General features: G+C 48.3%; 2 protein-coding genes across 3 annotated transcripts in view; one reads left to right on the top strand and one right to left on the bottom strand.

Moving 5' to 3' along the window:
* The window catches only part of LOC104663552 (CUGBP Elav-like family member 6), a 34557-nt gene extending 12479 nt beyond the window's left edge, over positions 1-22078 (top strand). The window contains 13 exon segments of the mRNA XM_010364806.2: positions 3384-3432; positions 17805-17933; positions 18042-18121; positions 18289-18368; positions 18370-18408; positions 18410-18428; positions 18548-18680; positions 18768-18917; positions 19125-19187; positions 19437-19517; positions 19604-19747; positions 20652-20807; positions 21697-22078. Of these exon segments, the coding sequence (XP_010363108.2) occupies positions 3384-3432; positions 17805-17933; positions 18042-18121; positions 18289-18368; positions 18370-18408; positions 18410-18428; positions 18548-18680; positions 18768-18917; positions 19125-19187; positions 19437-19517; positions 19604-19747; positions 20652-20779 (1095 nt within the window). The 3' untranslated portion in view covers positions 20780-20807; positions 21697-22078.
* BBS4 (Bardet-Biedl syndrome 4) overlaps positions 1-22803 on the bottom strand; it is a 393503-nt gene that overhangs the window by 350685 nt on the left and 20015 nt on the right. The gene's annotated exons all lie outside the window — the stretch shown is intronic.

Below are 22803 nucleotides of genomic sequence, written 5' to 3' on the forward strand. Positions count from 1 at the left end.
ACATGGCCAGTGATCCCAGTCCTGCAAGGCTCAGGTCAAACATTGCCTCTTCTATGCAGCTTTCCTGAGTCAAATTTTTCAGCTGGAGTCTGCCTTTTCCACAGCCCTTGACCTTGCACTCCCCCAAGGCCCTGGTCCCTCTGAGCCTCACTGTTTGTGTTCATGCCTTAAGAATGGAGTTGAGGCTGGGCGTGGTGGCTCAAGCCTGTAATCCCAGCACTATGGGAGGCCGAGACGGGCTGATCACGAGGTCAGGAGATCGAGACCATCCTGGCTAACACGGTGAAACCCCGTCTCTACTAAAAAATACAAAAAACTAGCCGGGCGAGGTGGCGGCGCCTGTAGTCCCAGCTACCCGGGAGGTTGAGGCAGGAGAATGGCGTGAACTCGGGAGGCGGAGCTTGCAGTGAGCTGAGATCCGGCCACAGCACTCCAGCCTGGGTGACAGAGCAAGACTCCGTCTAAAAAAAAAAAAAAAAAAAAAAGAATGGAGTTGAGCAGCACTCCAATGCAAAAATCATGGGCTTCAGCCTCAGACAGACCTGGGGATAAATCCCAGCTCAACCACTTACCCACCATGTGATCTTAGACAAGTGATTTCACCTCCCTCAGCCTCAGCTTTCTCATCTATGATATGGGGACACTCGTATTCCCTTGCAGAGTGGTTGGAAGGATTTAGAGACAATGAAGAGTCCCAGGAAGGGCCTGGCACAGAGTGGGCTCTCAGAAAATGGTGACATTATCTTCCCCTCTGTGAGCCTATGATGAGAGAATCCCCATACAGATCATCACCGTCTCCCATGAAGAGATGCCCGGGGCTCATCACAGAATACAGGAAATGCTGGCAGCATGCCTGAGTGGTGGAAGGTCTAGGTCAGGTCCAGGGGAGAACATGTGTGTACCACCCGATGCCCACTCTCTGTTGAAGGGTGGTGAAGTGGGTAGGAGGAGAGAAGGGGGCGTCCCCCAGAGCACCATCTCCCAGGAAACCCAGCCAGGGAGGAAGCTACTATGGAAACTGCTGCTGTCACGTGTGCTCGTCACTCTAGGTTCCAGAAAGAAATTCTCAGGATCTATTTAAGAACTAATAAAATAATGATGGTTTTGCTCACCCTCACTGCCCCCCACCCCAGGCTTCTACTCTTCTGGCCTTCTTCCCTACCAGGCTCCTCCCTGCCTCTCCTGCACCTGCTTCCTGACCCTTCATCTCCTCTTTTCCTTCCCCTCTCCTCCAGTAACTCTCTTTCCTTGCCCCTTTCTAGGACTGTCTTTCTCTCACAACATTTCTGTCTGCCGGTGTTTCTTCATCTTTCCCTGTGTCTCTGCTCTCCATGGCTCTGTTTCTTGGTCTCTCCTCCACAATCACAGGTGGTCATGCCCAGGGACGGGTCCTGTCCTCCTGGTCCCTAGTCCAGGCCAGTCCAGACCTGTCAAGTTCGCCCTGATCTGCTTGGATTGATCTGTCATCCCCTCTAGACTGCAACCTGAGTCCTGTTGGTGTCTCGGCCCCCACCCACAGCCTGGTACACTGCAGGTGCTCCACCACCAGCGGGTGGGTGTGTCAGAGCCCTGGGTGGGAGGGGAGTTGCGCTGGTTCAGGCTTGGCCTGTTTTCCTTTCCCTTTTTTTTTGTAAGCCCTCCCTGCCCCTCCCACCCCCAAATTTGATCCAAAGGAAATTGCTCAACTGTGACTGCCAGGGCGTTACCATGGTTACTGGGTAGCACTTGTGGCTATGGTAACAGGAAGCTGCCTGTTGTCTCGGCAACAAGCATATTGGTAAGGGATGGAGTGGCCCCTGATTGGTGCAGAAGCAGAGCATTTCCTGAGGGGAGGGGGTCAGATCATCACCTTCTCAGGCCAGATGGGCATCAGTACCCCTTCCTCCATGAACGGGAAGGCCGCTGTTTTTTCCTCCCGGCACTCAGCTGCCTGCCCCCCAACAATAATTCCTCACCTCCCACGCACCCAGCTCTTGGCAGTTTACAAAGACCTTTTGCGTCCCCATTACCTCATGTGATCCCCACAACACCCATGAGAGGAAGGTGAGATGGGGATTCAATCATGAATTCACTCAGGGTGGTTGGGGGATGGGAATGTGGGGGGGATATATTGAAATCACCTAGGAGCATTTTCAAATTATACAATCCCCCAACTTAAGAGCCTCATCTGGTTCCTTGGTGATTTTTATCTACACCTCATCAGGAACCCCTGAATTGAAAGGTGAAGTTGGTGGGAGCGGGGAAGGGATGGAAAGAGAAGTCAAGCTGCTTTCCAGGCTTATAACTTGGGCGACTGGGAGGATCAGGTTGGGGCAAAAAAAAAAATCAGCTCTTGTTTGGGTATGTTGAGTGAAGGCGCCCGTGGGACTTTCTAGTGGGGATGTCCAGCAGGCAGCTGGTAACATGGCTCTGAAGCTCAGAAGAGAATGCAGGCTGGAGATACAGAGCTCTAAGTCAACCCTGTGTGGAGAGGAGCTGAGGCTGTGGGTGTGGACAAGACTATCCAAGAAAAGTAGGAAGAGCCAGACAAAAAGGGCTGAGAATGGCGCCTTGGAAAACTCCAGCATCCTCAGGGAAAAGGACCCTAGGGAGGGGATGAAGCAGGTGAGTGTGGAGACTCTAGTGATACAGCAGCTTGGGGAATGTTTTCCTCATTCGAAAAATTGAATCTGGCCAGGCGCAGTGGCTCACGCCTGTAATCCCAACACTTTGGGAGGCTGAGGTGGGCGAATCACTTGAGGTCAGGAGTTCAAGACTAACTTGGCCAACATGGAGAAACCCTGTCTCTACTAAAAATACAAAAATCAGCCGGGCCTGGTGGCACGTGCCTGTAATTTCAGCTACACAGGAGAAGAAGAAAAATTGAATCTGAGAAAGGATGGCTTACTTAGAGTCGTACAACTATTAAATGACAAGTTGAGGGCAGATAGCACTGAGTCTGATTCCCAGACTCTTTCATCTAAATGACACATAGCGTGGTAGTCTCCATTTTAGACATAAAACACAAATCTGCAGTATCAATTCTACCCTCCTTCCCAATTCTCTCATGCAAAGCCTTTAAGTAAGTCCAGAAGCCAGAGGGACAGGCCTCACATAGCCCCTACCCAGAGCCCCAGGCAGAAAAGTCTCTTTAGCCGCTTCATTCCACCTTGTGCTTACCACTAAGTTCCTGTCACCCATCCCTGCCAGTTTCAGCACCTTCTAAATTCCTGGGTTTAAGGAAGGAATCTTGGAGAAAATCTGTAATCCCAGTGCGGAAGTGATGGAGTGCAGAGTTCAAAGGGGCTAGAGCTCAGATCCTGAGGAGTCCAGGGGTCGAGAAGCTGGGGGCTCCAGGACCAGGCAGTCACGCTGAATGGGTGTGTTGGTCCGATGTCTTTCAGATGAATCGTCCGATCCAAGTGAAGCCAGCTGCCAGTGAGGGCCGAGGAGGTAACGTCCCCGTCTGACCAACCTCAGGCTGCGACCCGTGTAAGGGAGGGTGGGCCCACACCTGGAGTCAGTCCTACCCATGGCTTAGTATGAGAGCTTCCCTGGGTCAAGGGGACAGGTGGGGCTTAGAGTTGCTGAGCCCCAGAAATAGCTCAGCCTTCCCTACTCAGACTGAGCAGGGCTGGGGTTCTGAGGAGCCCAGACCCAGAAGAGGCAAGAAGGGCCTAAACAGATGCCAGTGATAAAGGGAGTTCTTGCCACTTACCCTTGGAGAGACATCATTCCTGTTTTGCCACATGGAACTTTCAGGATTTCGTTGTTGTTGTTTTTTAAGAATCAGGTGGGGGGGGCGCAGGCGCGGTGGCTCAAGCCTGTAATCCCAGCACTTTGGGAGGCCGAGACGGGTGGATCGCGAGATCAGGAGATCGAGACCATCCTGGCTAACACGGTGAAACCCCGTCTCTACTAAAAAATACAAAAAAAAAAAAAAAAACTAGCCGGGCGAGGTGGCGGGCGCCTGTAGTCCCAGCTACTCGGGCGCGCCAACTACTCGGGAGGCTGAGGCAGGAGAATGGCGTAAACCCAGGAGGCGGAGCTTGCAGTGAGCTGAGATCCAGCCACTGCACTCCAGCCCGGGCGACAGAGCGAGACTCCATCTCAAAAAAAAAAAAAAAAAAAAGAATCAGGTGGGGGTTATTCTCCTTCTCTAGATCCTTCTGATATCAGAGAACACAGTCTACTCCGGATTGAGGCCATTCCTTCATTGTAATTGCCTGGTTGTTCATGGTAAAAGATGAGGCTGGTACAACAGACTTTATGAGCCATAGTAAGTCCTCTATGCTGAGGACCATGTAAATCTCTGATAGCTACACTTTCCTGGTAGAGAAAAATCAGAGCTCCTTAAGAACAGGAGGTGGGCTGGACACGGTGGCTCACACCTGTAATCCTAGCACTTTGGGAGGCTGAGGTGGGTGGATCATTTGAGGCCAGGAGTTTGAGACCAGCCTGGGCAACATGGTGAAACCCCGTCTCTACTACGAATAGAAAAATTAGCCAAGTGTGGTAGTGGATGCCTGTAATCCCAGCTACTTGGGAGGCTGAGGCAGGAGAATCACTTGAACCTGGGAGGTGGAGGTTGTAGTGAGCCAAGATCATGCCACTGCACTCCAGCCTGGGCAACAGAGCGCAACTCTGTATCAAAACAAAAACAAAACCACATAGGACAGGTAGAGAGCCTGTGCTTTCTTCCGACCAGCTGGGTTCTGGTCAGCTTCCGTGCTGTAAAGGCAATGCTGGCTTCTGGTGTCAGTTCTTGGTGTTTTTCTCACCCTCGGATCTTAGATCCTTCCAGTGTATCAGCCTATAGCCCTCCCTGATGTCTGCTGACTCTTTCTCTTGGGTAAGACTCTCTTCCTGTCCCACCCAAGATCAGCCATGGCTTTGCTAGCTGAAAGAAACTGCCCAAGTTCAGGAACAGAATGGAACCCAAGTGATATAAACATGTATTGAGTCCTACTAATTCTGTACCCCTCTCAGACTTCATGCTCAGTCTGAGAACCCACACACAGTTCTGGTGATTTTGTGGTTCCATTGTGAAGTTTGTTCCTCCAAGAACAAACACAACCTAATGCTTTAGAAAGTCACAACCTAACACAACCTAATGGTTTAGAAAGTCAACTTTTTGGCCGGGCACAGTGGTTCATGCCTGTAATCCCAGCACTTTGGGAGGCCAAGGTGGGAGGATCACAAGGTCAGGAGGTCGAGACCATCCTGGTTAACACGGTGAAACTCTGTCTCTACTAAAAACACAATAATTAGCCGGGTGTGGTGGTGGGCACCTGTAGTCTCATCTACTTGGGAGGCTGAGGCGGGAGAACGCCTTGAACCCGGGAGGCAGAGCTTGCAGTAAGCCAAGATCGTGTCACTGCACTCCAGCCTGAGCAACAGAGGGAGACTCCATCTCAAAACAAACAAACAAACAAAAAAAAAAAAAGAAAAGAAAAACAAAGAAAATCAACTTTTTAAAATGGCATTGGATTTTGCTTTTAAAATGTAACATTTGGCAACAATGTGGAACAGCCTGTCCCATTTAAGTTTTATATCCGTGACCTCAAACATTCTATAAACCTTCAGAATCAATGGTCACACCTGACCAGATATATTTACACCAGTGAGCCTGTGTTTTCTAAAATTATTCCTGAAATCAAATCCCTTAGTTTACCATTGGTTAATAATGGCTTCTTTATCTGATAAGAGTACTGATGTCAATGAAAACAATCTAAGGGATATCAAGGCCAACATATTCTTCCAAAACCTTCCACTTTCTTCTGGAAGGGATTATTGCATGATTTTTCTTCCCATCAAGTAGGGATCATCAGCTCAAATACTACAGGAGCCCAGGTAGGTAACCTTAAATGGGTGAGACCCCCATGATTTAATAAAATAATTTACAGCTGGGCATGCAAGCTGGTGCCTGTAATCCCGGCACTTTAGGAGGCCAAGGTGGGAGGATGACTTGAGCTCACAAGTTTGAGACTAGCCTGGGCAACATAGCAAAACCCTATCTCTGCAAAAAATATACAAAAATAAGCTGGTGTGGTGGCATACATCTTTAGTCCCAGCTACTCGGGAGGCTGAAGCAGGAGGATTACTTGAGCCCAGGAGTTAAGATGACGCCACTACACTCCAGCCTAGGTGACATAATGAGATCCTGTCTAAAAAAAAAAGTTCATTTTAATTATATTAAATGTTGGCAACTAATTCAATTTCTGAAAATAGACCAGCAGTGTGAGAGCCTACCCAACCTATAATTGCTTCTTTTTCCATCTGCCATAAAGGAGGATTGCTCTGTGCACACATGAGCTTTTTTATTTTTATTTTTTGAGATGCAGTTTCGCTGTCGCCCAGGCTGGAGTGCAGTGGCGCCCTCTCCACTCAATGCAACCTCCGCCTTCTGGGTTCAAGCGATTCTCTTGCCTCAGCCTCCTGAGTAGCTGGGATTACAGGTGCCCACTAGCACGCCCGGCTAATTTTTGTATTTTTAGTAGAGACGAAGTTTCGCCATGTTGGCCAGGCTGGTCTTGAACTCCTGACCACAAGTGCTCTGTCTGCTTTTGGCTCCCAAAGTGCTGGAATTACAGGTGTGAGCCACCACACCCAGCCTAGCTTTTTAACAAAAAAAGCTACTTTATCTTCTGTCACTTGACTTTTGATGTAACAGTGTAGTAGTAGTCTTACTTTTAATCAATAAACATGAGGTTTGTGGTTGAAATAACCAACACACATATTATATATTTTATGTTTTTATTTATTTACTGATTTGTCTGTTTATTTTTTAATTTTTTTTAGAGACAGTGTCTCACTCTGTTGCCCAGGCTAGAAGGCAGTGGCACCATCATAGCTCACTGCAGCCTTGAACCCCCGGGCTCAAGTGATCGCCCTGCTTCCGCCCCCCGAGTCACTGGGACTACAGGTGCATGCCACTATGCCCAGCTAATTTTTTGTATTTTTATTTTTTGTAGGGACAGGGTCTCACTTTGTTGCCCTGGCTGGTCTCAAACTCTTGGCTTCAAATGATCCTCCCACCTTGACCTCCCAAAACGTTGGGATTACAAGCAAGAACCACTGCGCCTGGCCCCTGTTGTATCAATTTTAATAGTTATTGGTAACACTTGTTAATTCTATGCCTACAATGCAATTAATATTAGCAATACATCAGGATCTGTCTGATGGAAGATGCCAAGGTCCTTTTCTGTCATGGCCATCCCTTGCAGCCTTGGCAACACTTTTCTCAGAGTACCAGAGGTGCATCTGGGTCTTTGTGGAATATATTATAGCAGCCTTTTAATGTATTCCAGTGAGTTTGCATAAATTCTGTAGCTAAGTTCCACGCTGTTCCTATACTCCACACTTCAGGCCTATATTTTACATACTGTGGCAGCTACACATTGAGCAGTACACTATTAAAGGAAAATGCATCCAACTTTCTAAAATGAAACTATGGCCTAACATACATCAAATACACATAGTGTCAAAAACTTTTCCCTCAGGGCTGGGCGTGGTGGCTCACACCTGTAATCCTAGCATTTTGGGATACCGAGGCAGGTGGATTGGCTGAGCTCAGGAGTTCGAGACCAGCCTGGGCAACACAGTGAAACCCTATCTCTACAAAAATACAAAAAAATAAAGAAATTTATGATGCTAGAAAACAATAAAAATAAATTAAAATACAAAAAAATTAGCTGGGCTTGGTGGTGTGTGCCTGTAATCCCGGTTACTTGGGAGGCTAAAGCAGGAGAATCGCTTGAATCCAGGAGGCGGAGGTTGCAGTGGGCAGAGATCGTGCTACTGCACTCCAGCCTGAACAGAGAGAGACTCCATCTCAAAAAAAAAAAAAAACTTTTCCCTCAGCATTTGTGTGTATTTGAACATGAACATTAAAATGTTTGTATGGGTAAAAATTCAAGGTTCATGTATTTTTGATGTTATTTTGTTTTGTTTTGTTTTTGAGATGGAGTCTCACTCTGTTGCCCAGGCTGGAGTGCAGTGGCATGATCTCGGCTCACTGCAAGGTACAACTCGGCTCACTGCAAGGTACAGCTCCACCTCCTGGGTTCAAGAGATTCTCCTGCCTCACTCTCCTGAGTAGCTGGAACTACAGGCGCCTGCCACTGCACCCGGCTAATTTTTGCGTTTTTAGTAGAAATGGGGTTTCACCATGTTGCCCAGGCTGGTCTTGAACTCCTGACCTCAAGCGATTCACCGGCCTCAGCCTCCCAAAGTGCTGGGATTACAGGCATGATCCACTGCGCCTGGCCTAGGTTCATGTATTTTTAAAATGTTAACCACAAATTATATGAGGTCAGAAATAAGGATCCCCACATCCCTCAGACAATGGTAACTAAATAAGTCTGTTATATTTGCTGTTTAGCATAGGGACTGTAGCTGATTTTTCCTCACTTACATTTTCTCTAGTTTGGAAACACCAATAAGTTAAACTGTAAGTACCGATCTTATAGGAAAAGTATTTTTTAGTCCTAAAGCAAAATATTAAAAATGATTGAATTGTATATTCTTTCCTCTTTCAAATTTCATAGCATAGAATCAATACATAAATCACAGTGGTGATTGCTCTGCTTGTTCCACTTCTCAACTTGGCTGTATCCTTTACTCAGCAAATATTTATGTATCCAAGATGCCTAAGGTACAGAAATAGGTTAGGTAATCAATCCATGCACTCTTTTGACTTTAGTTATTTTCTTTTAACGTTCAAACTTAAAACATGCTCCGAGGATTTTAAAATATATTTTGAGGCATCTCGTTTTTTAATCCTGCAATTTGGTTCAATTCAAAAGCCAATTATCTGTTATCCAATTAACCCTCCTATCACTATCTTATAATTGCTTAAGTAATTTCTGCCTGAATTTGCAAGGGTTTGGTTCGATGTCAGCCTGAATTTTGAGTATAACCATATATGCATATATGACTATCTCACTAGCAGAGCCATTTTTCTTGGATTTCGCGGTAGAATTTTCAGAATTTCATAGTACTGGGACATATTCTCTGGCCTAAATCAGAAATAGACCCTAACAACAACTGTTCTGTCACAGTCAGTTGACAGTCATATCTGTTATTGGTCCTTAGACGAATTTAATTCTAAAAAGTATTTTCCAACTAAGATTGGATAGGTTTCACCCGTACTACTTGACACTTTCCTCACGTTAACTCTTCACTTCCTGAAATGCATTCTACCCCCAAAGGTAATGAGAGGTGCTTTCCTTAGGCTTGGCTCAGAGCAGATCACCCAAAGCTGATTGTCAGAACACTTTTAGGTGTACAGTTGCTAGAGCTAAGTACATTCACATTGTGTAACCAATCCTCAGGACTTTTTCTTCTTGCAAAAACGGAAACTCTGCATCCATTAAATGATTCTATATTTCCCCTTCCTTCAGCCTGGCAACCATCATTCTATTTATTTCTGTGAGTTTGACTACTCTAGATACCTTATATAAGTGGAATCACACAGTATTTGTCCTTTTGTGACTGGCTTATTTCACTTAGCCTATCTTGAAGGTTCATTCATGTTGTAGGATGTGTCAGAATTTCCTTCCTTTTTAAGGCAGAATAAATACGTCTTTGTATGTATACACCACATTTTGTTTATCCATTCATCTGTTGGATATTTGGGTACCTTCAACCTTTTGGCTTTTGTAACTAATGTTGTTATGAATATAGGTGTACAAAATATTTCTTCAAGATCTTGTTTTCCCAGGCACAGAAAGACAAACACTGCATTATCTCACTTACATGTGGAACCTGAAAAAGTGGAGCTCAGAGAAGCAGAGAGTAGGATGGTGGTTGGCAGAAGTTAGGGGCATCATGGGGGGTTACAGTATGGAGAAAGGGGAGATGTTAGTCAAAGGATAGAAAGTTAAACAGCAGTAGGTAGTTTAACAGAAGGATGAAATTTTAGTGATTTATTGCATAGCATGGAGACTGTAGTTAATAATCATGCAATATGCATTTCAAAATTGCTAATAGAGTTAAATCATTTTCACCGTAAAGAAGTGATAAGTAGGCAAGGTGAAGAATATGTTAACTAGTTCCATTTAATCATTTCACAATGTCTACATATATCAAAGCATCACATTGTACCCCATAAATATATACAATTATTATTGGTCAATTGAAATAAAATTATAGATTAATTTTTGAAAAGACCCTACTTTCAATGTTTTTGGATATATTCCCAGAAAAGGTATTGCTAGATCATATGGCAATTCTATTTTTAATTTTTTGAGGAACTGCCATGCTGTTTTCCATAGCAGCGACACTATTTTACATTCCTATCAACAGTGTGCAAGAGTTCCAATTTCTCCACATCCTCGCCAACGCTGTGATTTTCTGTTTCTTTGATAGCAGTCATCCTAATCGGTGTGAGGTGGGTGATATCTCATTGTAGTTTTGATTTGCATTTCCTTAACAATTAGTCATTTTGAGCATCTTTTCTTTTGTTTGTTGGCCATTTGCATTTCTTCTTTGCAGAAACGTCTATAGGAATCCTTTGCCCATTATTAAATAGAAGGTTTGGTGTTTGTTGTTGTTTTTACTATTTAGTTGTACGAGTTCTTTTTTTTTTTTTTTTTTTTGAGGCAGAGTCTCACTCTGTCACCCAGGCTGGAGTGCAGTGGCGCGATCTCAGCTCACTGCAAGCTCCGCCTCCCGGGTTCACGCCATTCTCCTGCCTCAGCCTCCGGAGTAGCTGGGACTACAGGAGACCGCCACTGCGCCCGGCTAATTTTTTGTATTTTTTTTTTTTAGTAGATGGGGTTTCACCGTATTAGACAGGATGGTCTCGATCTCCTGACCTCGTGATCCGCCCGCCTCGGCCTCCCAAAGTGCAGGGATTACAGGCGTGAGCCACCGCGCCCGGCCACGAGTTCTTTATATATTCTGGATGTTAACCTCTCATCTTGATATGTTGTTTGCAAATATGTTCTCCTATTCCAGAGGTTGCTCTTTCATTCTGTGGGTTGTGTCCTTTGATGGACAGAAGTTTTTTAGTTTTTTGTTTTTGCCCTCCAATATATCCTTGTTAAAGTTTATAATTTTGATGTAGTCAGTCCAATTTATTTATTTTTACTTTTGTTGCCTGTGCTTTTGGTGTCATATCCAAGAAATCATTGCCAAATCCAGTCATGAAGTCTTTTTTCCCTCAGTTTTCTAAGACATCTATTGTTTTAGCTCTTACATTTAGGACTCATCCATTTTCATTTAATCTTGTGTTTATGGTGAAAGGTAAGAGTCTAACATCATTCTTTTACATGTAGATATCCATTTTTCCCAGCCCCATTTGTTGAAAAGACTGTCCTTTCCTTATTGAATGATCTTGTCTCCCTTGTTAAAAATCATTTGACCATATATAAGAGGGTTTATTTCTGGGATTTGTGTTCTATTCCATTGGTCTATATATTTATCTTTATGCCAGTACCATAGTGCTGATTACTATAGCTGTGTAATACGTTTTGAAAACAGGGAGTTCTTCTTCTTCTTCAAGATTGGTGGGTATTTGGAGTCCCTTGAGATTCCATATGAATTTTAGAAAGGATTTTTCTATTTCTGCAAAAAATGCCATTGGGAATTTATAGAGATTACATTAAATCTCTAGATCACTTGGAGTAGCATTGACATCTTCGCAATAGTAAGTCTTCTAATCCATGAACACAGGTTGTCTTTTCATTTATTTGTGTCTTCTTCTTCTTTTTTTTTTTTTAAGACAGAGTCTCACACTACCACCCGGGCTGGAGTGCAGTGGCGTGATTGCAGCTCACTGCAACTTCTGCCTCCTGGGTTCAAGCAATTCTGCCTCAGCCTCCTGAGTAGCTGGGATTACACACACCCACCACCATGCCTGGCTAATTTTTTGGATTTTTAGTAGAGATGAGGTTTCACTATGTTGGCCAGGCTGGTCTCAAACTCCCAACCTTGTGATCTGCCCGCCTCGGCCTCCCAAAGTGTGTGAGCCACTGAGCCTGACCTCTTAATTTCTTTAGCAACATTTTGTAGTTTTCACTGTATGAGTCTTTTTTTTTTTTTTTTTTTTTTGAGACGGAGTCTGGCTCTGTCGCCCAGGCTGGAGTGCAGTGGCCGGATCTCGGCTCACTGCAAGGTCCGCCTTCCGGGTTTACGCCATTCTCCTGCCTCAGCCTCCCGAGTAGCTGGGACTACAGGTGCCCGCCACCTCGCCCTTCTAGTTTTTTTGTATTTTTTAGTAGAGACGGGGTTTCACTGTGTTAGCCAGGATGGTCTCGATCTCCTGACCTCGTGATCTGCCCGTCTCGGTCTCCCAAAGTGCTGGGATTACAGGCTTGAGCCACCGCGCCCGGCCCAGTGTATGAGTCTTTCACTTTCTGGGTTAGGTTTATTCCCAAGGATTTTATTTTATCTTATCATTTATTTATGTATTTTGAGACTGTCTTACTCTGTCACCCAGGCTGGAGTGCAGTGGCTCAATCTCGGCTCACTGCAAACCTCCACCTCCCAGGTTCAAGGGATTCTCCTGCCTCAGCCCCCTAAGTAGCTGGGATTACAGGTGCTTGCCACCTACACACGGTTAATTTTTGTATTTTTAGTAGAGACAGGATTTCACCGTGTTGGCCAAGCTGGTCTCAAACTCCTGACCCCTGGTGATCCACCCACCTCAGCCTCCCAAAATGCTGGGTTTACAGGCATGAGCCACCATGCCCAGCCTCCAAGTATTTTATTCTTTTCAATGCTATTGCAAATAGAATTGTTTGCTTTCATCTCTCTCTCACTCTCTTTTTTTTTTTTTTTTTTTTGAGACGGAGTTCACTGTTGTCACCCAGGCTGGAATGCAACAGCACGATCTCGGCTCACCGCAACCTCCGCCTCCCGGGTTCAAGTGCTTCTCCTGCCTCAGCCTCCCAAGTAGCTGGGATTATAGGCATGTGCCACCACGCCTGGCTAATTTTGTATTTTTAGTAGAGAGGAGGGGTCTCCATGTTCGTCAGGCTGGTCTCAAACTCCCGACCTCAGGTGATCTGCCCGCTTGACCTCCCAAAGTGCTGGGATTACAGGCGTGAGCTACTGCGCCCAGCCTTTTTTTTTTTTGAGACAGAGTCTCGCTCTGTCTCCCAGGCTGGAGTGCAGTGGCGTAATCTCAGGTCACTGCAACCTCCACCTCCCAGGTTCAGAGATTCTCCTGCCTCAGCCTTGTGAGTTGCTGGGACTACAGGCCACATGCCACCATGCCTGGCTCATTTTTGCATTTTTAGTAGAGACAGGGTTTCACCGTGTTGGCCAGGCTGGTCTCGAACTCCTGACCTCATGTGATCCGCCCGCCTTGGTCTCCCAAAGTGCTGGGATTACAGGCGTGAGCCACTGTGACTGGCTTTTGCTTTCACTTCATTTCATTTTCAGATTTTTCATTGCTAGTGTATAGAAACGCAACTGATTTTTGTGTGTCGATTTTATTTCTTGCAACTTTGCTGAATTGGGTTATTTGTTCTAAGAGTTTTTGTGTGTGTGTAATTTAAGTCCCTCCTGATGCCTGTTACATCTGGCCAGGAGACTGCTCGTCCTGGCTGCTTCCTTCCGTCACTTTCCCCGTGGCTTCTTATGCTGCAGTCGTCACTAAGAGTATCAGGAGAGAGTTGCTTTGCTATAATACAATACTACTGCCACCAGCAAGACTTTCTGGGTTGGTTAAACTGAAAAATGGACCAGTATTTTAGGATGTGTCTGGTAGTTGGTGCCCCAAGGCTGGATCTTCCTACACTGTCCCTACAATCATTACATTTCACCAACATAGAGGTGATTTGGTGTGAGTGGCCTAGAAACCAGAAACTTGAACACCTCAGGAAATTTCTTTGGAGCAACTTGAAGCAGAGGCTCCTTCCTTGAACAGCATCCTGGTGCCCTTTCTGAAGAAGCAGTCTGGACTGATTATGCTATGATTACTGGGATGTCAACCCCATCATTTGCTGCATTCGAATCCATCGACCTATATGACCAGCTGCCACAAGGCAGCTTCATGGAGATGGGCCTCTGGGAGCCTAAGCCACTTGTTTGGATTCAAAAAGCTTTTGGGCGGGCGTGGTGGCTCACGCATGTAATCCCAGCACTTTGGGAGGCCTAGGTGGGTGGATCACCTGAGGTCAGGAGTTTGAGATCAGCATGGCCAACATGGTGAAAACCCCGTTTCTACTAAAAAATAACAAAAATTAGCCGGGCATGGTGGCGTGTGCCTATAATCCAGCTACTCGGGAGGCTGAGGCAGGAGAATCACTTGAACCCGGGAGGAGGAGGTTGCAGTGAGCTGAGATCGCACCATTGTTCTCCAGCCTGGGTGACAGAGCAAGACTCAGTCTCAAAAAAAGAAAAAAAAAAATAAGCATTTGATAGAAGATCAAGCAGTACACATCAGTTGCCAACAGGAAAATGTAGTTATACCATTCAATCATATGGCTTTCCAACTATGTCTCAACTCTACACTGATGCTGCTTTCTAATTCCTTCCAATCCAGGACGGTTGAGCCTCCATGTTTGATATTCCCATATTTCTAGAATCCTTCCCACCACTGGGATACTTTTATTCAGACATTTCTGATTTGCCTCTTGTAGCATCCGCTTTTTACCAAAATGATAGAATTTGACCTAGAAGAAATTGAATTATTTGGGCTATATCCCATCATCATCTCTCTCTGGAGGCAATGATCAGCCATCAGAATCTTCAGATCTGTGGGTTTGGGGGGGCTACTCTTAGGGGTCCAGCATGTACTTCTTTTTGACTGGGTCTCTTAAGAAACTTAACCCACCATTTCTGGGTCACCTGAGGCTCATGACCACTGTGACCCAGCTTATCCTCCTGTCAAACACAATCAAGGTCCCTGTAAAGTGCCAAAGACGATACCAGGATTTAAGGTGATACCTGGGAAACAGGAGCCTAGAGCCCACCCCATGGTAGGTACTCATTTCCATTCCAAACTCTGTACATCCCAGTAGTCCAGAACCATAGGGTCAGTGCCCTGAAAGAGAAATGGAAAAAAAAATTTTTTTAGATGGAGTCTCACTCTGTCACCCAGGCTGGAGTGCAGTGGTATAATCTTGGCTCACTGCAATCTCCGCCTCCCGGGTTCAAGCCATTTTCCCACTTCAGTCTCCTGAATAACTGGGATTACAGGCATGTGCCATCATGCCCGGCTATTTTTATATTTTTAGTGGAGATGGGGTTTTACCATGTTGGCCAGGTCTCAAACCCCTGACCTCAAGTGATCAGCCCACCTTGGCCTCACAAAGCGCTGGGATTATGGGCGTGAGCCACTGTGCCCTGCTGAAAATTCTTAACTTGTGAGATTCTCACTGGAAAAGAGGATTGGAAAATTTCATGGGTCATGACATGAGTTTGAACTGACCACCATCAGCAGAAAAAGCAACAAGAGGCAGAGCAGATGAAGGATCAGATCACCACTGTCAGTACAAACCTCTTTTCTGTCTTATGGGCTCTATCTCAGCCTGTGATGTCTCTCTTCCTACACAGGGCTACCTGGATTCTGGTCCATGTGGTATGACATCTTATCTGGGTGCCATCACCGTTTTTCAGACCCTACCCAATGACACAGCTCCACTACAAATTAGGGCATTGTGAAGCCCCCCTTGGAACTATGAAGGCCCTAAACTCTTCTCAGCCTCTCGCAGGCCTTCTGCAGCCCAAAATAACTTAGAACAATGGCATGATCTTTTGGGGTTTCATTCTCTGGCAAAATGAGCCCATTTTCCAATGTCAAGGCAAAGCCATCAGGTTGGTCAAGAGACTCATGAAAGACCTTTCCTGTCTTCTCAGGCTCCTGAACAGGATGATCTCAGATCCCCCCTCATACACCAGCTGGAACTCTGTTCTCTATCTTCTAGGTCAGTAATTTCAAAGGGCTTTCCTTGGAGCCCCTCTAGGGAGTATTAGGGGAGGATCAAGCAAGACGAACTCCACCCCTCCTTTTCTAGCTTCAGTCACAGCAGTTTCTACTTTTCTCTTACATTTTGAGCTTCATCCTAATATTTACGTTAGAACAATGTATTCCACTGATTTTTCAAAAGGTTGGGAAACCAGTGGTCTGTTCCAAGGGCACTATTCTATGGTTGACACCCCCAGAAGCAAAGCACACCCACTGGGTTGTACTCTCATCACAGAAAGTCAGTGGCGAGACCTTCTTTCCTCATCAGAATTCCAGCCACAAGTCCATTATCCATCCCCTCCCCAAGGATCATCAGGTAGTACCTCTCTGGACAGAGGGCAGAATTTTGCTAAAACACATTCTGCCCGCCTCTTATGAACTTCAGCCCCTGCCCTCCACACAGACATAGCATCGTCAGACAGACAGACACCTCAGGATCCCCAGGGCAACCTAGGCCAAACCCCACAACACCTGGGTGACACATGGACACACACATAGTCTTGTTGGAGATTTCTCCCCTGCTAACTTCAGTCAGTTCTGAACAGTCTGTTCTTCCTTTGCTGTCACCCAGGCTTCAGTCTATGACCCCCCTCCACTAGCCTTGTTTCCCCTGCACTCAGAATCCAAGGACCCTCATCTGCCTAGTCAAGCTGGTCAAGGAGTAGAACCATTTAGGATGGGTTTTCCTGCACTCCAAGCTCTTGGAGATAAAGCCTGAAGCCAGTTTCCTATCCACTCCTTCTCTCCCAACTTGTATTGTCCCCTACATGGTCAAGCCCCATCCCAAATTCAGAGATTTACATTGGTTTAGAGAAAAAAGCCACACTTTAACAGCAGGCTGAACCCCTCTACCCCAGGCTCCCAGAGAGTGTTCCTGAGGCCTAACTTGCTGGATATGCAACAAAACCCTAGTTTCCAGCCCCAGCTCTCCAGTTTTCTTCGAGGTACACAGGCCCAGCATGCCTTTCCTGCATTTCTGCCACTCCCATAGAAAGGGTAGACACAGGGAGGAATCAGACTGGTTCTCTGATGGCAATCCAGGTCTGCAGGCAGAACTTTTTATCTAATATCATGAACATTTTGGGAGGCATTAAGGGCAAGAGGACAGGGGAATCAGAGGGAAGGTTACAGACACAGCACTAGAAGCTTGCTGAAGGGACAGGGTGGTGGAGGTGGGAGTTAAGGAAAGGGGTCAGGGGTTCAGCAACTGTAGTAGGGAAAATGCTAATGTTGGAGGCTCAGGAAACCAAGGTCCTGCTCTCTGTAGGCCTTTGGGAGGGGGCATCCAGGTTGGATGTGGTGCAGAGGTTAAGGATTCATCATGCCAGTGCTCAGTGCCTAAAGATGAGGCAGTAGGATGAGAGGACTGTTTTGTGTGCTGTTTCTAAATCCAGAACCCTCCTTGATATGAGCAGGAAGGCGCATTGATTCTAGCCAGCACTATCAGGCTGACCAGCAAGGATGTACTTCTCTTCTCTGGACCCAGTCTGAATAGAAAGGCTTTCTCTGAGCACCCTCTTCCTTAATACTACAGAAATGGTCCGAAACAGCGTTTCCCAAACTCTAAGAACAGAAAGGTCAAACATGTAAAACCATGCGTATAGGGCTGTACCCAGTCAAGATATCAAGACTGTATCACTCCCCACAAGAGCAGCCCTGAGACTCTCTGGGTTTCCCCAGGACCCAGGTTTTCCTGATGGAAAGCTGAGCTGAGGTCCCTTCTCCAGATCCTTTCCCCAGATTCTGCCCCTCAATGAAAACCAACCCTGGAAGCTCAGGGCCTTCTCACTCTCTCTGCTTCCCAGAGTGAGACTGGTGAGCTACCTTCCTAAGTTCCTCGGGCTACTCTTGGGGGATCTAGGAAGACTTGGGGTCCCCAGGTCATTCCTGGCTTTGTCCCCAGAGGACCGAAAGCTGTTTGTGGGGATGCTGGGCAAGCAGCAGGGTGAGGAGGACGTCAGACGCCTGTTCCAGCCCTTTGGCCACATCGAGGAGTGCACGGTCCTGAGGAGTCCTGACGGCACCAGTAAAGGTGACCTGAGCTGACCCCGGGATTTCCTGGTGACCCTTCCTCACTCTGGGCCACAAGACTCTTTGGCCCCTGTGGCCTGAGCCACCCGCTCCCTCTGTCCTGTCCCAGGCTGTGCCTTTGTGAAGTTTGGGAGTCAAGGGGAAGCTCAGGCGGCCATCCAGGGTCTGCACGGCAGCCGGACCATGGCGGTGAGGGCGACTCCCCGGGCTGAGGGTGAGACCAGTGGGGTGGGGACGGGCTTCTCCTCCCCAAGTGTGCTCGGTGCCCCGCGAAAGGACCTGATTGGGAAGGCGCTCGTCCCCGGGCCGGGGCCAGGGTCAGAACCGGTCACCACGACCTCCCCTGCCCTGCCCAGGGCGCCTCGTCCAGCCTTGTGGTCAAGCTGGCGGACACTGACCGGGAGCGCGCGCTGCGGCGGATGCAGCAGATGGCCGGCCATGGGCGCCTTCCACCCCGCGCCACTGCCGCTAGGGGCCTGGCGCCTACACCACGGCGGTAGGTACCCGGCACCTGCGTGCAAGGGCGCGCAGGTGGGTGGGCCAGGCCTGGGGCTAGGAGCACGGGCAACTGACTGCCCCTTGGCCCTCCACTCTCGCCCATCTTTCCTCCCAAAGATCCTGCAGCACCAGGCGGCCCTGCTGGCCGCGGCACAGGGCCCAGGCCTAGGCCCGGTGGCGGCAGTGGCGGCCCAGATGCAGCACGTGGCGGCCTTTAGCCTGGTGGCTGCTCCTCTGTTGCCCGCGGCAGGTACGGCGCCCAAGGACTAGGGCGCGCCTGGGAGGGTCCGGGCGGGGCCGGGCGGCGTCCTGACTCTCCGACCTTTTCCGCCATCAGCAGCCAACTCCCCGCCCGGCAGCGGCCCTGGCACTCTCCCAGGTCTTCCGGCGCCCATCGGGGTCAATGGATTCGGCCCTCTGACCCCCCAGACCAACGGCCAGCCGGGCTCCGATACGCTCTACAATAACGGGCTCTCCCCTTACCCAGGTGGGCCCCCCGCTCCGCCCAAATCCCCCCGAAATGGAGTGGGGAGCGGGGGGATGGGGGGTAGGGCCTGGCTTCCCTGGGAAGAGATCCCCCTCCTTCCCTGCTGCCTCTCACAGCCGCCGTCCACCTCCCACACTCCCTGAGCTTCTCACCCACTCCACTCGCTCGCTTGCCTTCACCGTGGGCCTTGCGCCCCTCTCTCCCCAGCCCAGAGCCCCGGCGTGGCTGACCCCCTGCAGCAGGCCTACGCTGGGATGCACCACTACGCAGGTTTCACTTGGCGCTACGCGGCCTGGGGGAGGTTGAAGGGCCCCAGAAAGAAATAGGGAGAGTTGTGGGGGATTTAGGCTCTGTTGCAAGGAGTTGAGCCTCCCATCCCCTCCTACTCGCAGAACGACCTCTCTTGGGGTGAAGGTTATGGTGGACTGGGCTGAATTGGTCAAAAGCGGCCAGGCACTTGGGACCCTGCTTGGGGAAGGGCTCCTGGGGATCACTGCCCACTCCCACCTCTGTCTCCAGCAGCCTATCCGTCGGCCTATGCCCCAGTGAGCACAGCTTTTCCCCAGCAGCCTTCAGCCCTGCCCCAGCAGCAGAGAGAAGGTGAGGGACTGGGGACTGGAGAGCAGAGCCTGGTGGGGCTGGACTCAGGGTCCCTCCCCTGAACCAGCCTGCTACTGTTCCTGCAGGCCCGGAAGGCTGTAACCTCTTCATCTATCACCTGCCTCAGGAGTTTGGTGATGCGGAACTCATACAGACATTCCTGCCCTTTGGAGCCGTTGTCTCTGCTAAAGTCTTTGTGGATCGAGCCACCAACCAGAGCAAGTGTTTTGGTGAGCTGAGAACCTACCCCTAGGCCTCTCCCACCTCTGACTATAAAGGATTCCCTACAGACCCTACGATTGTCTTTCCATAATGCAGTGATTTCCTGAGATTGAATGTATGGCACAAAATGGGGTCACAAACCAGTGATGGGGCTAAGCTTAGGCCAAGAACAAGCCTTGTTCAGGCACGGTGGCTCATGCCTGTAATCCCAGCACTTTGGGAGGCCAAGGCAGGTGAATCACTTGAGGTCAGGAGTTTGAGACTAGCCTGGCCAATATGGCAAAACCCCATCTCTACTAAAAATACAAAAATTAGCTGGGCGTGGTGATGGGTGTCTGTAATCCCAGCTAGTCAAGAGGCTGAGGCAGGAGAATTTCTTGAATCCGGGAGGGAGAGTTTGCAGTGAGCTGTGATGGCACCACTGCACTATAGCCTGGGCGCCAGAGCAAGACTCCATCTCAAAAAAAAAAAAAAAAAAAAAAAAAAGAACAAGCTTTATTTCAGGTTTACCTGGGATGATGATCAGGTGTCCACTGGGAATGTGGCCAGCTAGGTCAGAGCTTTGGAGTCTGGCCAGGGCACGAGGAGTTTGGTTCTGAGACCAAAGATCTCTTCCAACTCCAACGATGTTCTGAGGACCAGAATGGGAGCTGTGGAGGGAGACAGCCAACACATGCCAGGAAAAACACGGAAACATCCCGATCAACACACTGACCCTGCACACACACTCAGAGTTGCCTCCTATCCTTCCAAGAATCACACCTTTAGGAATCTCAGGCCGTCTGCCTATGACTGTATATCCATGTGCAAACAGTGGAGGGGTATGTGTTTGATGGAACTGGCCGGAGGGGGCTGGGTCAGAGGCCCTGCCAGGCAGAGTTCCCAGCTAATCTCTTTGCCTACACCCTCCAGGGTTTGTTAGTTTTGACAATCCAACTAGTGCCCAGACTGCTATTCAGGCAATGAATGGCTTTCAAATTGGCATGAAGAGGCTCAAGGTCCAGCTAAAGCGGCCCAAGGATGCCAACCGGCCTTACTGACCTGCTCTCACCGACCAGCCACAGAAAGGTGAGTCCCTGATGGACCCCAGGTAGATGAGGCCTGAGTGATGAGGCCCTCCCAGCTTTGATGGTCCTCCTTTGGGACCTTGGAGGCATCCACCTCTGAGAAAGTCTGGGATAGAGAGAAGAGCCAGGAGCTAGGGGGAATCCTCAGATGGTGACTTTGCTTTTCCTTCAATCCAAGTAGATCAATTAGACAACATTCCTGCCCCGTAGTCTAGGAGAGACAATCAGAGTCTTTTCTGCCTGGGGAAGCAGTTCTACTCCAGAGATAGCCAATGAGAGTAGAGAACCTGTATGTAGGGAGGGTCCAGGAGGCTGGAAAATGAGACTAGAAAAGTAGCTCTGGGCCAGTTTTCAAGAGTCTTCAGGCCATGAGTTTCGACTTTATCCTGAAGATGAGAAAGAACCATTGAGGAGCTTAAGCAGAGAAAGGACTAGAAGTAAGGGCTGAGATGATGGCAGTGAACATGGAGATGGAGGAAGAGAAGCAAACATGCTTCAGAGGTAGAATCTGCAGGGCCTGGTGGGTGATGGAGAGAGAGATGGGCCAAGTTCTTTTACATTTTTGGCAAGGTCATGGGTCCATAGGATGCTGCCTGCAACTTTTAGAGATTTTCTGTCTCAGAAGGCCCACATGGCCCTGCCTCACTTTGAGCTACCCCAGGAGCCTTCTGGAGGGGATGTGGGGTTGGGGTCTTTTGCTCAGGACTCAAGTCTGGCTTCAGTGGACTGGGCTGCCCTGGGTCCTGCTGCAGCCCTGCTCTTCAGGAAGAGAGGTCCAGCCACTCATCCGAGATGTCACTGATGGGGGCAAGCTGCTCTTCTGGTCTTGCTGTCCAAGGTGATTTTTGCCTTTTTTTTCTCTCTCTTTATCAATTAATACACAACAACAGAAACGGAAGAGTGAGAAGAAAGGAGAGGAAAAGCACAGAAACGCTTGAGCAGCCCTTCCCAAAGGAGCAGCTGCGGACAGACGGAGGTGGATCCGACCCAAGGCTGGTGCCTGGGGCTAAGGCCACTCTAAGGATTGTTTTTATCAAGTGCGTTGTTCTGTGCCTGCAGCATAGAGCGCAGGCTGGCAGAGCAACTAGGGCTGGTGAAGAGTGACTGTCCAGGGGAACCAGCAGAGGGCGTTGGGGGTGCCAAGGGCTTCTCCGCAAGGGAAGCCCGGATTCACTTCTTTCAAAATCATATCATTCCTTAGAGTTTAGGGACCAAAGGACTATTGCTTTTTTAAGAATATATATATCTATATAAATTAAAACAAAGAAACAAACAAAAAAAAGACAAACAACAAAAAAAGACAGTATAGAGTCTCATAAAAGCTGCCTTTAAATATCCCTAGGAGACAGGGTGAAGGAGACCCTTGACAGCCCCAGCCTAGGCAGGGAGAGGCTGTAGAAAGATTGTTCTGTGTCTCATTCCCTCTGAAGCCACTCCCCGACCCTGCCCTTTTAAAAATAATTAAGGATTTGAGGTCTAGGCTCATATGCAGGTAATGAGAAAGTTATGGAAGCAGTGAACCCGCAATCCACAATCCTCAAACTCAGAGTGCCCGGAAGAGGCCCCAGGCGGAGCTCAGGTCCACCCTGGCCTTTGCCATCCCAGGAGGCCCCCTAGCCAGCAAGAGTGGGACTGCCTTTCCTGTGGAACCACTGCTTCCCCAGGCAGGAAGAAAGAGGGAGTTCTGGCCACCTGAGCCTTTCCCTTGCCAATCCAGGTAGACAGAGGCCCTGCCTTTGGCTGAGCTGAGACACCTCTTGTTTCCCTTCCCCTTGAACCAGTCCCAATGTCCCCTTGCTCCAGGCTACCTTCTGTCTCTTAGTCTAAGTTTGCCCACCTGTAAAGTAGATTCAGGATATCTGTAGAGGGCTGTGACAACGACTTGGAAGGTTTGCTACTGTATATACTGCCATTGAGAAGGGAAATTTTTTCAACATGTAGAAGCTCAGGAATTAGAGGTCCCTCTTTACCCGGACCTGAGAGGGAAGTAGATGTTT

The sequence above is a fragment of the Rhinopithecus roxellana genome, chromosome 5 (genome assembly GCF_007565055.1).
Source record: "Rhinopithecus roxellana isolate Shanxi Qingling chromosome 5, ASM756505v1, whole genome shotgun sequence".
NCBI classification, from domain to species: Eukaryota; Metazoa; Chordata; class Mammalia; order Primates; family Cercopithecidae; genus Rhinopithecus; species Rhinopithecus roxellana.